The sequence below is a fragment of the Cystoisospora suis genome, assembly GCF_002600585.1.
Source record: "Cystoisospora suis strain Wien I chromosome Unknown contig_2580, whole genome shotgun sequence".
Taxonomy (NCBI): Eukaryota; Apicomplexa; class Conoidasida; order Eucoccidiorida; family Sarcocystidae; genus Cystoisospora; species Cystoisospora suis.
The window spans coordinates 6,974-20,369 of record NW_027155378.1 but is presented as its reverse complement, the minus strand read 5'-3'; the positions used below and the strand labels follow the sequence as shown (position 1 = coordinate 20,369).

The following is a 13,396-nucleotide window of genomic DNA, read 5'->3' as shown; positions in this document are numbered from 1 at the left end:
GCTGGCAAAGTCTGGGAGCAGTCGTTCGAGGAACGAATGCAACAGAGAGACAGACGTGAGAGACAAGGGCGGCGTGGAGAGCCTACACTTTGTTTCACAGAGGAGGCCGCAAGACAGGCCTGGGTTGGAATGCGAGGTTGAATTGCCCATACGCTATTCCCGCCGCGTCAGAACTGCGAGTGACGTGTAATTAACTTATAGCTCTACTCATGGCAACCCCCTTGCGGACTTCGAATAGTCCCCCGAACCTTTTCTTTTCAGTATATCCCTGTCAATCCGTACTTACACGCTGCGCGCTGTCTCTTTCAGTACTCGCAGAAGCCATCGAAACTTGGGAGCCTCTGAAGCGTTTGAGGACGTTGGTGGCCGAGGGCCGCCTGAGGCTGAGTGAGTCCTCGATGTGGGGTGGGGAATCCATCAGGCTAGTGGGGCCGCATAGGCAGCAAAGGTGGTGGGCGCATGCAGATAGCCTGGGGGCGGATTGGCGTATGTGTCTCTTCAGACTCTAGTACTATCTGTACGCTCTCTCGTGTCCCCTTGTGCTCCTTGTGGATTGTTCCACCTGCGTGTATGGCAGGCATTGCCACTCCCTGGCCGAATGCCCTCAGAACGTTTTCTGCATGTCTTTCCGTGTCTCCGCCGGCCGGCATGCATGGAGTGCTTCACTTCTCAATCCATGGGCTAGTCAAAACACCCCTGGCTGTCTCCCCAAGTACATGTTTCTCCACCAAGACGTACTCGTCTCCACGTGCCGGGGCGCGTCTCCTTAGAGCGGACCGTCGACAAGGAAAAAGTCATTGCACGCAGTCACACTGTGTAGTGGGCTTCCGATGGCAATATTGCCTTCTGGGGACAGTGCACATCGGAAGCAAGCTGCGTGGGGGGGCCAGGCAATCGGGGGGGGCGGTTCCTTTCTGCGTAAACTGAGCGGCGAACTGCCAATACACAGCCTACCCGCAATGTGCATTTCACCTTCGTCGTAAGGTTGCAGCGGCGCGAGCCTAGCCTAGCTGTGAACGAATATGGTCAGAACGTGACAGAGAGAACTTCGGCTCCCGCGGCATTCCTTGCTAGTGTGTACAAAGCACAGACAGTCAGAGAAAAGAGCCGGAGCGTAGAGATGTTGCAGTCCAGGCATACGTTAACGAGGTCCCCGTGGGAGGAATCGAAGAGTTCTTCTCCTTGTTGAGGCTGCGGGGTGTCGACCAGATTCGTTGATCTGTCTTCATTGGGCTTTCAGTGTGGCGTGAGTCTAGTACGAATCTGGGGAGAGAGGTAGGCGCCTGTCTGTCTATGTGTGTGATCGTAGACAAACAGTCAAACAGCAGGGGGGTGTCGTTGTATCCTTGTTAATGGACCTACACTGGCAATTTTGCTACCAACGCATTGGTGCGTAAATGTGTCTGTATGCCCCCGCCTCGTTACGTGCTCGTCTGTCTCCGGTTGCAGGCCCTGAAGACGAGAAGGGCTTGCTCGGTCAAGCCATACTTAGGAGACATGATGGACTGCAGGGCGCTCGGGAGACGGGCCCTAGTACCCAAAAGACAGGTATGCCCGTACAGGGAAGTGGGGGCTACAGCAGGGTGGACAAGAAAAGATCGGCGGACTGTTGAGTGTTAGCGATGACGGAAGTTTCACGGCTTTGTCCCCACACTGCTGGAAGCGTTTGGAGAGAGGCACATGTCAGCTAAGCAAACTTTGTAACTCCACGCGCTCCTGTAGGCGAAAGAAATCTACCCGCATGCGGCGCTCCCGGCGGCTTTCTGTTCCTGCACGGTCATGTGGAGAACGCCTTTCCTCAGTCTCTCAGTCAGTCACGACGCGTCTCTGTCTCAACCTGTGAAGGGAACTGACGTCGGAGACTCTTGTTAGAGGAGAACGAGTGTATGAGATAACTCTGTAGAATGCCTGCGTCATTACTTCGTGAAGCGAAGCACCCCGGCTAAGTCTACTTCTGTGGTGCGTAAGTCGACCGCCTCATCTGGGGACGCAGTCTGGGGGTGCCGCTGCATGCAGTTCAGTGCTTACGTGGTGTCGATGGCATAGACTCGGTGTCTCATCTCAACTGATAGACTTGGGTTTGCTCGAAGGTGGTGTTTAGTTATGACCGGGGGGGGGGGGCTGACAAGACTGCCATCGAGTGCGGAACTGCTTAGGCGTTTGCGTGTGGGGTTTATTTTCGATTAAGAAGTCTGGAGAGGCACTGGGACGACAGGCAGCGGAGCTGTTCGTATGGAGTGCTCGTCTGGCTCAAAATTTGCTCTTTCTCAGGTTCAAGTGGGGATGGCCCAGCCGAGACGGGTGGATCGCAGCGTGCTCAGGCTGGAATGCCGTTTTCGGATCTAGTGTTTGACCCCGGAGACGAGTTGCCTTTTTCGGCATTGCCACCTGAAGGTATACCTACAATAGCACCTCGCCATTGGAGTCAAGCCGGCAGCGCCTCAGCATAGCAGCACACAGAGAGGAACAGAACGTGCTGATCAGAACAACAAGGGGCACTCAAACCGACGGAACCCCGGGGTTGAGCTGCAGTCAGTTCCGACGTTCTTTCGCGACGCTCGAAATGCTGCCTTGAAGGCACGTACACAGTCTCGAGCTCTGCAATCGATCCGGGAGCATGCACGTGGGGGAACCAATGGGTCTCAAGGATGGGCCACCGCAACTCTGTCGGCGGCGGGAGGGGGAAGACCACCACTCTTGCGGAAGTGTCTTGGCATTGTGTGTCAACCTGTGTGCCACACACCAGAGCCGTTATTTCAGCTCGCGGCTGAAGTGGGAGCTGAAGAACTTCTGCAAGTCCCGGGCCTCCGAACGTGGATCGAAGGTGAGTGACACTACGAGTATGTGCATGAGGCCGCACCCCGGCAGCACAAGCACCTGCTCTCTCGCCACTTTTGATATTCCGCGGTCGAACGGGTTCTCCGCATTGCCCGTATAGCCAAACTGTGGCCAGCCGTTCCCAAAGCCTGCAGCACATCCAATTCCCGAGGGCAGTAGCCCCCCGGGCGGTCGAGAACGAGTTAGGCACAAGTCAGGCCTCAGCTCGGCTGTCTGTGGGGGTGAGTGAGTGAGTCCGTCACTGAGTATCTACGGCGTGAGTGCTTGGGAAGCTCCACTATACGGGGGATAGTCTAGGATAGACAGTACGCCTGTGTATATGTACTTTTTCTGTTTGGTATTAGAAACACGTGGTGAGGCTCCTCCCCAGAAGAAACTCAACACGCAGATGGAGAGCACGGACGGTTCCGACAGCCCAAGCATGTCGGGCGCATCTGCGAATTCTCCATCGTATGTCTCGACGACGACGAGCAGATCTCCCGATACGGATTTCGGTCCACTATCCGATGGTAAGAGAACTTTGCTCCAAGCCAGGGTCTTGCGATGAATGTGGCCTTGGCAAAAGTCAATTTCTATGAGCTGTGTCATACTAGCACTCGTCCAGAACGACCCAACGACTACTGCCGACTTCCCCCCCCCGGGCCTGTGGGGCTTTTGACCGTACGAGGTCGCTCCCTCTCAGCTGTTGTTCTTTGTGCTCGAGCAAAAGACTAGTTCGCCTTGGACAAGCGCTGCTGCTCCCTGGAGCGCGTCCGTCTTCTTCTTGCTTCTTCTCGCTTTTCTCCCCTTTCCCCTGTTGCTCCGTCGTTACGAGTTTCTTTCCAAACGTCCTCCTCTGCATGTGACACTCTATCAATAAGTAGAGTCAGGGCAAGATGGGAAATGTCTTCTAAGGGTGTACAAAGGGTCCATTCCGATCCTCAAGGCAGCGCGGGGCTGGATGGGATACTCAGGGGAACCTCGCTCCCTTCAACAATAAGTCTTGACCTCTCGCCTATATAGATAGACAGGATGTCTCAGTGTGCATGCCTGTTCAAGATGGGCTTCGAGGGTCAAGATCCTTCTTCCTGGTAAGACGTGACGCGACCCCCCGTTCAGCTTGATGCAGATGAACAACGTAACAGAACAGGAGGGAGAGTAACACACCGAAGCCCAACTAGTGTTAAGCCGGATGCTGCCTTGTTGAAGGGCACTCTTTCTTCACCCGATCTATCTCGCAGCATGCACCTGTCTAGCAGTTGGCAAACCCCGCTCTGGCGAAGTGACTCGTCTTGGCATTGGCGTGTTATGTTGCCCCCTACTGCGTTAATGAGCAGAGCAGTTTCTTCAACTTCTGTCTGACGTCGAGAGTAAAGAAGATGATATCCAGACTTTGGACGTCTTGTGGCAATTACCTGACCTCGGCTACGACATCGGGAGTTCCTGGGGACCTGCTTCAACACCTGCTGTCTTTGCTCCGGAGACACCGGCCGCTCCCCCCCCCCAACCTGCGCAGTTCTCTGATGGTAAAGTCATGGATCGCCATTGTCGCAACGAGAAAACAGCGCGGATGCACCTGTAGCCGAACAAAGTCTTTTAGGAGTACGAAGACGGCATTGCAGCGTGGCACCACCTCTCCTGGGCTCTCCACAACGAGTTACGGCACAGATCGGTCTTCTCCTCGACTGCGTGGGGTGGCTGAGTGAGTGCGTCACTGAGTATCTACGCGGCGGGAAGGCCCGGAACTCTCCCACTATACATGGTGGCGAAGTCTGCCTAGTACATACGGTTACCCCCCTGCGGTTCTCCGTCTTTTTGCTATTGAAAGCAGCACCTGACGCTCTTCCCCGGCAGGAGACGGAGACGCGGGTGAAGACTGTCGAGGGCTGCGTCAGCGGGGAGCCGTTTTCCTTGCCCCTAAATCGGCCTCGTCCTCGCCGATGCTGGACCCATCTACGGTTTGCCTTCTACTGTCCGGTAGCATAGTCATTAGCCCGCGAGACATTGGTGTATTTGCGACTAGACGAGAAATCTCCACAACACTCTTTCTGGCGAGATCTAATGAATGTTCTTCCGGGTGCCCATAAGAAAAGCCCCTTGTCAAGGGAAAGAACGCAAACAGGGCGCTGCGCGCGTCTTTTTCTGCTCTTTTCGCCAGAGGTTCCATAGTTTTAGTTTGTAGGTGTCTCGTCGAACTTCCCGCCCCCCACACGGATGTATGAAAACAGGATGATGACTGGTGGGTGAGAATGGGGGATCGCCAGTCGTGAGACACTCGCTCCATCACGCCGCGGGATGTTTGGTGTTTACATTACTGTTTATGACAGTTGTGGCCAGCAGCAGCCCAGATGAAGGTGCTGCGTTGAGGGACACGAACACGGTCCATGCGGGAAGAGGTGGGAGTCAAGCAGGGCCGCTGGCAGGTGAAGAATGGTATCGACAAGAAATGGGGGAACTGCAAGGCTTTCGCCTCGATAGTGAAGTCCCATCACCTCAGAATGCACGTGAACCTCTAGATCACCTTCTGGGGGTTAGCGCCGCGCCCGGCACTTCTGTGCCACATCCGCCCTCTGCTCAGCAGAGTGCAAGTGGGGGAGTAGCCACAGGAGTTTTACCTGATGAGGCACTTTTTGCCGAAGGCATGGCCTCCTTGAGAGCCTTGGGTCTAACAGGTAAAAAACGCCTTTTTTGCATGAGGCTCTTCTCACCTAGTTTTCGGACCGGTCTTCAGGAAGCGTTTTTTTCTCCTTTGGTTTGCCGTCTTTAGTCTAGCGTCATACAGAAGTATCAGACGCTTTTCCACATCGTGGGGGTAGTAAAATGTCGCTTTCTATCATCTTCTGTCGTCACTGTTCGTCATATTCTTGTATCACATCAGCTTTGGAAATCTCGCGTAACGGCCGCTCTGCTATGCTCAGCAGACCCGCAGCAAAGGGACAAATGCGGTATGGTCTGTGGCCTGCATCTTACAAAGGGTCAGCCTCTGCCCGGCAGTGGAGCACGCACGGTCCTTAGAGACTACTGCTATTCTGTAATGGGAGACAGACACGAATCTCTCTACTAATGAGCTAACCACTGGCACAAAAACCGACCCCAAATCCCGGCGTAGTTGGCCCTAGTGTGCAACTACCCGAAAACTGACAGCCACAGGTGTAAAGGCCATAGAATGAAGATCTTATTATACCGAGCCAGTCAGGAAATTGAGCTAGGAGCGTGCGGTGGTGGTCGCGCAATGGCAGGCATTTTGTGTGATGCATACCTGTCGTACAAATTGTTTTCCGTTCCTGTGACGTGGGGCTTTGCAGAACGTTCTCCGGACGCGGAATCCTTGTTGAAGCAGACTGAACTTCTCCGAGAGTTAACGGCGTCAACGGGCGCTCGTCCCCTTAGCGTCTCCGGGGCCTCAAGCCGCTATGGGAGCCTGCAAGTGGCGCGCCTACGCTCCATCAGGAGGGAGGCCGCCATACAACTGGAGGAGGCCTTCTCGGCTGCGGTCGCGGCAGCTCATCAGTCGGGAACCGTTTACGAAAACACCCGGGAGCTCTGGAGTCGTTTCAGGGCTCGACTGCGGGAGTTGACGACGCTGACCTTACTGGTGGTTAACCAACTGCAAAAGTAGCAGTCGTATGCGCCATGGGTAGAAGTCACTCCTCCTAACTCGAATAAATCTGTAAAAGCATACGGGTGGCTTCTCTCAGCATTACCAGCGAGTCACCGTCGTGGCCCCGGGGCGTAGAGTCATCTCGTGGAGAAGGCTACCGCTGCGACCCGTCCCACAGGAAGGGTAGGTCAAGCCGGAGAGCGGCCCGAACACTCTTTTATGATGCGTATCCACGAAAAGGAAAGATGGTTCCGGAACAGCGAAGTCACCGGTCAACACGATGAAGGGGCCGGCGAGACAGCAAGTGGCGGACGTGTGGTGACTGTGAGTCTCGTGCTTACGGTGGTCCGGCAGTAGTACCTGAGGCTAGGTGCCAACAGGAAGCAAGGACGAAAACGACCGAACAAAGAACACCGGAAATAAGCATCAGATTCCATGTGAAACCCTCAGAATTGAAGTCAACAACGTGAGGAAAAACTTGCTGTGTGCGTACAAGGAGTGAGAAAGACAACCGTTGCTGGCAGCGGACTTTCTTTTTTCCGGCAGGAGTCTCACCCATGGCATCTGGCTACTGGTTTTTTTTTTTTTAATGAAACTGGTGCCGGTCCAACCGCCCTCTCGAGTATGCGGCTTCTCATAATGTCAACAGATTTCTAAAAAGTCACTTCGTGAGCGAGCATCCATTCGTGGCTGTAGCTTGAAAGTAATGGAGGTCCACATTTAATGCATGGCCAACGGTCCGAAATAGTCACCGCGCCGGAGAGCCCCGGCGGGAGAGAGAGAAAAACTTTGCCTTCTATCGGATTCATGGCAGAGGGTCATACCGGCCTCGATAAAGGATCCGGGGCATCCATTCGGTCATGGTAGCCGGCAGAGGCTTTCTTGCAGCCTGGCGCTGTGTCCTTCCACCTGTCCAGTCTGGCTGGTACGGCGCAGTGGGTGGAGGGGGCAAAGTCTCAGACCTTTTCTTTAGAAAAGTGCGAGCCTTTCAATGTTAAAGACTCGCGTCTCCGCCCGTCCCAGCACACCGTTCACACGTAAGTAAGTGATGCCGTACACTAGAGGAGCCGTCCCTTTCCAGGACCGAACCTTCTCAGGAAAGGTTGGCAAGCCGATCACCGTCAAAGGATTGCTTGTGTGGTCTTGGTGCAAGGCCCCACCACAAGTGTTCGACTGTTTTCTTTTGTCTGGCAACACATAGTGCTCTCTATCTCTCCTTCACTTCGCATCAGTGTTCACTCGGGGGCAAAACGGGAGTGGCTGTCTCTGCCTACTTGCTGTTTGGAACAGGCAGTTGCGATGGGCACTTCGGAAGCTCGTTGCTCTCTATCACGTACCCAGGTCAGAGGATGCCGCTGAGATTTTGCTGAGTTGGCAGGAGAAAAACGCACACTAAATACACATTGAGAAGGCATACGTTATTGCCCAGACACACAAGAAACGAAAGAGAAAGAAGTGAGGTGGAGAGAGAGTGAAATCTGAAAAAGATATGTAGACAGGGGGAGAGGTAAACAGGGAGATGAAGAGACAGCGAGCAGATGTCTCTGTGTAAGCATAATTATGGAGAGGCCGATGGAGTGATCGGAGACGATATATATATATAGAGAGAGAGAGAGATCAATGGGTGATGGAGTCGTATAGCTAGCTATACGGTGGTGGCAGTTCATTGACAAGACTATTAACCACAAGAGAGTTCTTTCCTTCTGAACTACTTCGTTAGTTGAGCGCAGTGATAGTATCTTTCGTCATACTCAACTCCGCCCCTTATCTGTACCTCTCTATAGAGTCAGCTAGATATGCAGGGAAAGAGAAATGAGGAGTAATAGACGAAAGGAGAATTTATTTTTTTTGCTAGTCACCCTTTCCATTCTTCGTCTTCGGAGGACAACCGTGAAGTCAATAGCTATTACTCTTCCTCTTACTACTAGGATAATACACTCGATAAATTGGAGATCCATTCAACGATGATAGATTCCAGATCTATCTGTAACTATCTATACATGTATGTCCATAGAGATAGAAAGAAAAAAGAGAAGAGATTGAAGTACAGAAAAGAAACCATGAGCTGGGAAGACGGAGAAAAAAGAAACAAAGAAAAAACGAAAGAGAGAGAGACCCAAATAACCTTTTTCCCTCGTCCGTTTTCCTTAGAAATGATGACTTATGCATGGAGTTGAGAGAAATCCACAGGACTTCCGATACATCAAAGGAAGGAGGAAGAGAAAAAAAAAGAAGCACGCTCAGTCAACACTCATCATCCTCTCTTTTTGCTGTCTCTTCCTTCATTAGGCTAAGAAGGAAACGAGTAAGAAGAATAGCAAGAATAAGCATAGTAAGAGCGGAGACAAGAACTTACAGAGAACAGTATTGATGGGGGTTGGCAGGTGGCTTTTCTTTTCATTCTTTTTGTGTGGGTAGAGTATCTGGACATCGTAAGTGTCCCGGCTCTTGCATCTCTATGGATAGGATTGTCTTTATATGGAGTTATTATCAATCTATTGATTCAGTTCTTTCTGGTCGAGGTCAAAAAAGAAGAAGTAGAACACACACCCAACTATACAGTAAGGTGTAGCCGTAAAAGCGACACAAAAAGTTCAGGTTCCCCCGTCATCAGCGGACGAAAAGACGTCAGCATCATCGTTATGACTCTCGTCACTGCTTCCTTGATTGACTTCAAAAAAGAAGGATTCATCATATACTTCTTCGTTCTCGCTGTGTTCTCGTGAGAAATCTCTTAGAGACGAAGGGAGACCGTTCTTAACCATCACCAGCTGTCTGTACATGGGAACCTGCTCTTCTTGAAGAGATCTATAGAAGTGGATTGGTGATATTTTCGAAAGGCTTCGCCCTCGTGAGGGACGGACAAAACAAGAGAGAGTCCATCTTAAAAAACAGACTGTTTCCCAATGAAAGATGAAGGAGTCCCAGGTGGGGGGGGAAGGAAGAAAACAAGAAACAAGAACGGCCGAGGGAGAGCGGGGACTAAAGCGTCTGTTGGCTCGCTAGCCTGGCTGTTTTGGGAGATCGAGGGTTCTGTGGTTTATTAAATTTCAGGGGTGAATCGCCAAAGAAGAGAAGGACAGAAAGCTAGACTCCATATCATTCAAGAAGTAGTGGTTCGCTCTCCAAATCCAACTTGGTCATATAGCTGGACATGACTGATAATGACTGATGAATTTTCCCTTGGAAGCTTTCTCCCTTGAAAGATTCTTTAGGGGGAAAACTCCTGCGAAGAAAGGGCGAGGGATGAGGGCGCGTAAGAAAAGGCGAAACACTTTCTTCAGTGAGGGAGAAAGAAATGAAAAATATGCTTCTCAATTGAGACGGTCTGTTAAAGAGCCCCCCCATTAGTTATTTCCAGCTTCCGGGATCCACTGCCTCTTCTTTTCCCATGTCGGCAGGAGGTATGTGTCTCCCCGAGGGGCTTGTTTATAGCTAATGGTGTGCTCCTTCTTCTGTGGTACCTTAATGATTCTAATCTTTTCCTATCCCCCCTCCTCCTCTCACGAGCTCCTTACTAAAGTAGTCGCAGGAGGAGTGGTGATAGCATGTCTCCCAGTCACTCTTTTTGTTCTCTCCCGCCGGTGTTTCTTCGAACTGTATTCGGGATAATGCTCTGTCTGCATTCTTTTGTCTGTTGCCCCTTCAATGATGAAGCAAGGCTTTTCTTAGTAGTCCTGGTAGAGGACACGAACGCACATCGGACTAATCTCGGAGTGTCCTGCCATCCCCGCTCCCATCGTTCCTCCTCTCGTTTGCACCGTAGCTGCACCTTGATTCATGCTCTCACGGATCCATATCCCGATCCACCTAACTACCAACCCAGTCATTCACTAGCTTGGCCAATCTGACTAGCAATCGATTCATCCACTAGCTCCACAATCTAATTATCTACCTCTTCATTCGCCACCTCAACCAACCTCTCAGCCTATTCATCTATTAGCTCGACCAACCTGTCCTCATACCTACCTACCAGCTCCAATCTCTGTATATGTGCTGGCACGGTCTATCTATGCACTTTCAGGCAGGCCCATGTATTTATTCATCCACTATATCTCTCTCTCTACTATCTCCATCTACCTATCTATCCCGGCGTCAGGAAGACAGTAGCTATGAACACCATCCAGCTCAGACTTCCTAGGGGCGAGACGGCGAAAACAGACAATATTCTCCAGGAGAGTATCTCTCTATAGAATAGCATAGAAGGAATCTGAAGTCCGAATGAAAGATGAAAAGCGTGCAACGAGGAGAAGATGAGATTCAGCTTCTAGTAGAAGGGCGAAGAAGGAAAGACGAAAGAGCGCCCCTTTCAAGCATCATTCTTACTCTTTAGTATGATGCGTCCCAGCACCGGCTTATTTGTTTGGAAATGTGTGACGTGAGAGCTCGGAAGAAGAAATTGTGGGAGAGAGGCGGGTTGTGCGCTCCTGGCTTGCAAAAGTCCTCCCCTGGGCAAAGATCGCCGCTTCTTTTTCAGTTCGACCATTTTGGTTCACAATCCCAACGCTGCACTAGCACTGTCTTTGTTCACATACGTCATCCAACCTAGATTGCAGCTATTATACACAGATGGGAGACGGTTTAACACCCTCAACCTAGGGCTCTCTATTTATAAAGAGATTCCGGAAGGTACCATCGTTTACTATAGAGCGCCCCGCGCGTTTTAAGAGACCAGTAACTACATTACTGAAAGACTCTCTCACTCTCTTTCTTACACATACGCACTAATCTACTGCTTCTATCCCAGCTCAGGGTCCTGATCAAGAAGGACATCTATGGTGTTTTCAAAGGGTCAGAGGTCCAAAGCTCTGACAGTTCTCTTCTCGCAATCGACGTTGCGCCGAGATTTTGATCTATTGCTTGGCAATGGTCCTCGTGGGTAGCAGCACCCAGTCCCCCCCTCCTAACTCCTCATCCGTCATACGTCCGGGCAGCGCGACCCAATGATATCTCCCGGTCTGCGCTTGCGCTTCTCTGGCTGCAAGGTCCTCTCTGAAAGGTCAAATAACTGCGCGCTTCCTCGAAGGGATGCCTTCAGCTCTCTGGCGTTCTCTCCTTGGACCGAGAGCTCTTGGTGTCCCTCACTCTTCGAACCATTGCAAGCTAGATGCCCTGTCTCCCCCCAACAATAACATCATCGCCTTTCCTCTTTCCCGGCAGTAAAAATTCGCTTCCTCAGCTGGCTCAGCCATGCGGATTTATGGAAGCTCACACGCCCGTAGAGCCGCCACGTATCCGTTAGCGCATAGCCTGTGACGACGGAGTGGCGCCCCTGCTCTAGCTAGTAGAGACTCGCTGACGGGTGGTGATTCGCGACGGGTAAGCAGCGGTTTGGGGAATTCAGAAAAGACTGTGTGAGGGAGTGATGGTCCTCCTTCAACGGTGGCGTGCTTGTCGTGTACGGAATTCGAAGTATCTACTGCGGGCTAGTCTGATTGGCCCTATGGAACAAACCGGGGAACCCAGGTTGAATCTGGGTAGAAAGCCACACTGCCCCCGCGTGGCGCCACAGTACGGAGCCGCTGACACTCGTGAGCCGGGAAAGGTCCCCGTGGACTCTACTGATTTCTTTTCTCTCTGCTCCTCTTGTCTACTTCTATTCTCCCGCACGGTGAAAGCGGCTTTCCCTCACCTGTCCCCCCAGGCGCGCCCCTCGGCCCAACTCCCAGAAATCCTCTACCACGAATGCGGCCTCTTGCAAGCCCCTTTGCACGACTCCGTCACCGAATAGTACTTCTAGCTACCTCCCTATAGGGGCCCTTCAAAGTTTATATACGTGTACACAGCCATTTTAACGGCATCTGATAAATTCAACGGTTGGCTCATCTGCACGAACCTACGTATCGATGGATGAAACCCTTCTACCAGTAGGTGTAACACTTCCCCTTCTCCCCTGGTTTGGCGACAATCCGCTGACCTTGAGTGAAGCGATCTATGTATTCCCCCGTACCGAGTTCGCTTGTCGCAGCGGGATGAATTCCCCCCCCCCTCACAGGGATCATCACATGATATGACGCATACTAGCATCATCACCATCATTACGAGGACGTTTCTTTCCCGTCTTTTAACAGCCCTGCTCTTTCTTTCCTGCAGGGGGGGCTTTTTGTTCTTTTCTCCAATACCCTTTTCTTCTCACATGGATGTTCGATCCCCTACTTCATCATGATCCCCATTCACGTTGTTTGGGCGGCGCCCCTTTGAATATTTTCACAAGAGGCAATGCCCTCTTGGGTACTATAGTGATGATGATGATGACTGAGAATCTTGGTATTTCTCTTCTTGAGTTAGAAGAGAGAATGCTTTTCTTCACTAGATCTGAGTATCGTAAAGCATGTGTGTGTACTCGTTCTGCTTCCTACTGCCGAGAAGAAGAAAAAGAAAACTATATAACGACTACTACTCCTAGGACTACCGCAGTCAGTAGAACTATCCTGATAGGAGTATTAGTACGGGTGATAGACCACTACCACTACGACGAGGAGGAGGAAGGTGAGAGTTGCTGTTGGGAGGTTGATTGATCCTCTCTCCGTCACTTTCTCACCCCCGCGGACACCCCCCACTTCCTTCACGTCTCTCCTTCAAAACATCCGTAGCTCAACGTCTGTCAGTCACGCATATATACAAGGGTACCACTACGACTACCACTACTACTAAAATAACCTTCACGAGGAGTAGAAGTGTCACTACTAGTCTTACTATGGATGATAGACTACTACTACTACGACGGTTGCTGTAGGGGGGGGGGGGGTTGAGTGAGTCTCTCTCCATTGCTTTCGCACCCCCCGGCACACCCCATTTCCCCCGCGTCTCTCCTTTGAAACATTCTTAGCTCAACGTCACTCAGTCACACATATATCTATATCTATATATATATATATAAAGTATCTATCTATCTATCTATCTATATCTATCTATCTATTTCTATCTATCTATCTATCTTTAATCTATCTATCTATCTATCTATATCTATCTATCTAT

General features: G+C 51.3%; 1 protein-coding gene across 1 annotated transcript; it reads left to right on the top strand.

Moving 5' to 3' along the window:
- Positions 1-3: 3 nt before the first annotated feature.
- CSUI_005334 (uncharacterized protein) lies at positions 4-10,168 on the top strand. Its single transcript, XM_068065510.1, has 9 exons — positions 4-387; positions 1,450-1,548; positions 2,272-2,394; positions 2,747-2,824; positions 3,183-3,347; positions 4,155-4,343; positions 5,145-5,489; positions 6,123-7,459; positions 8,708-10,168. The coding sequence occupies exons 1-8, from the start codon at positions 210-212 to the stop codon at positions 6,434-6,436; spliced, it is 1,491 nt and encodes a 496-aa protein (XP_067922518.1). The 5' UTR covers positions 4-209; the 3' UTR covers positions 6,437-7,459; positions 8,708-10,168.
- The last annotated feature ends 3,228 nt before the right edge of the window (positions 10,169-13,396 follow it).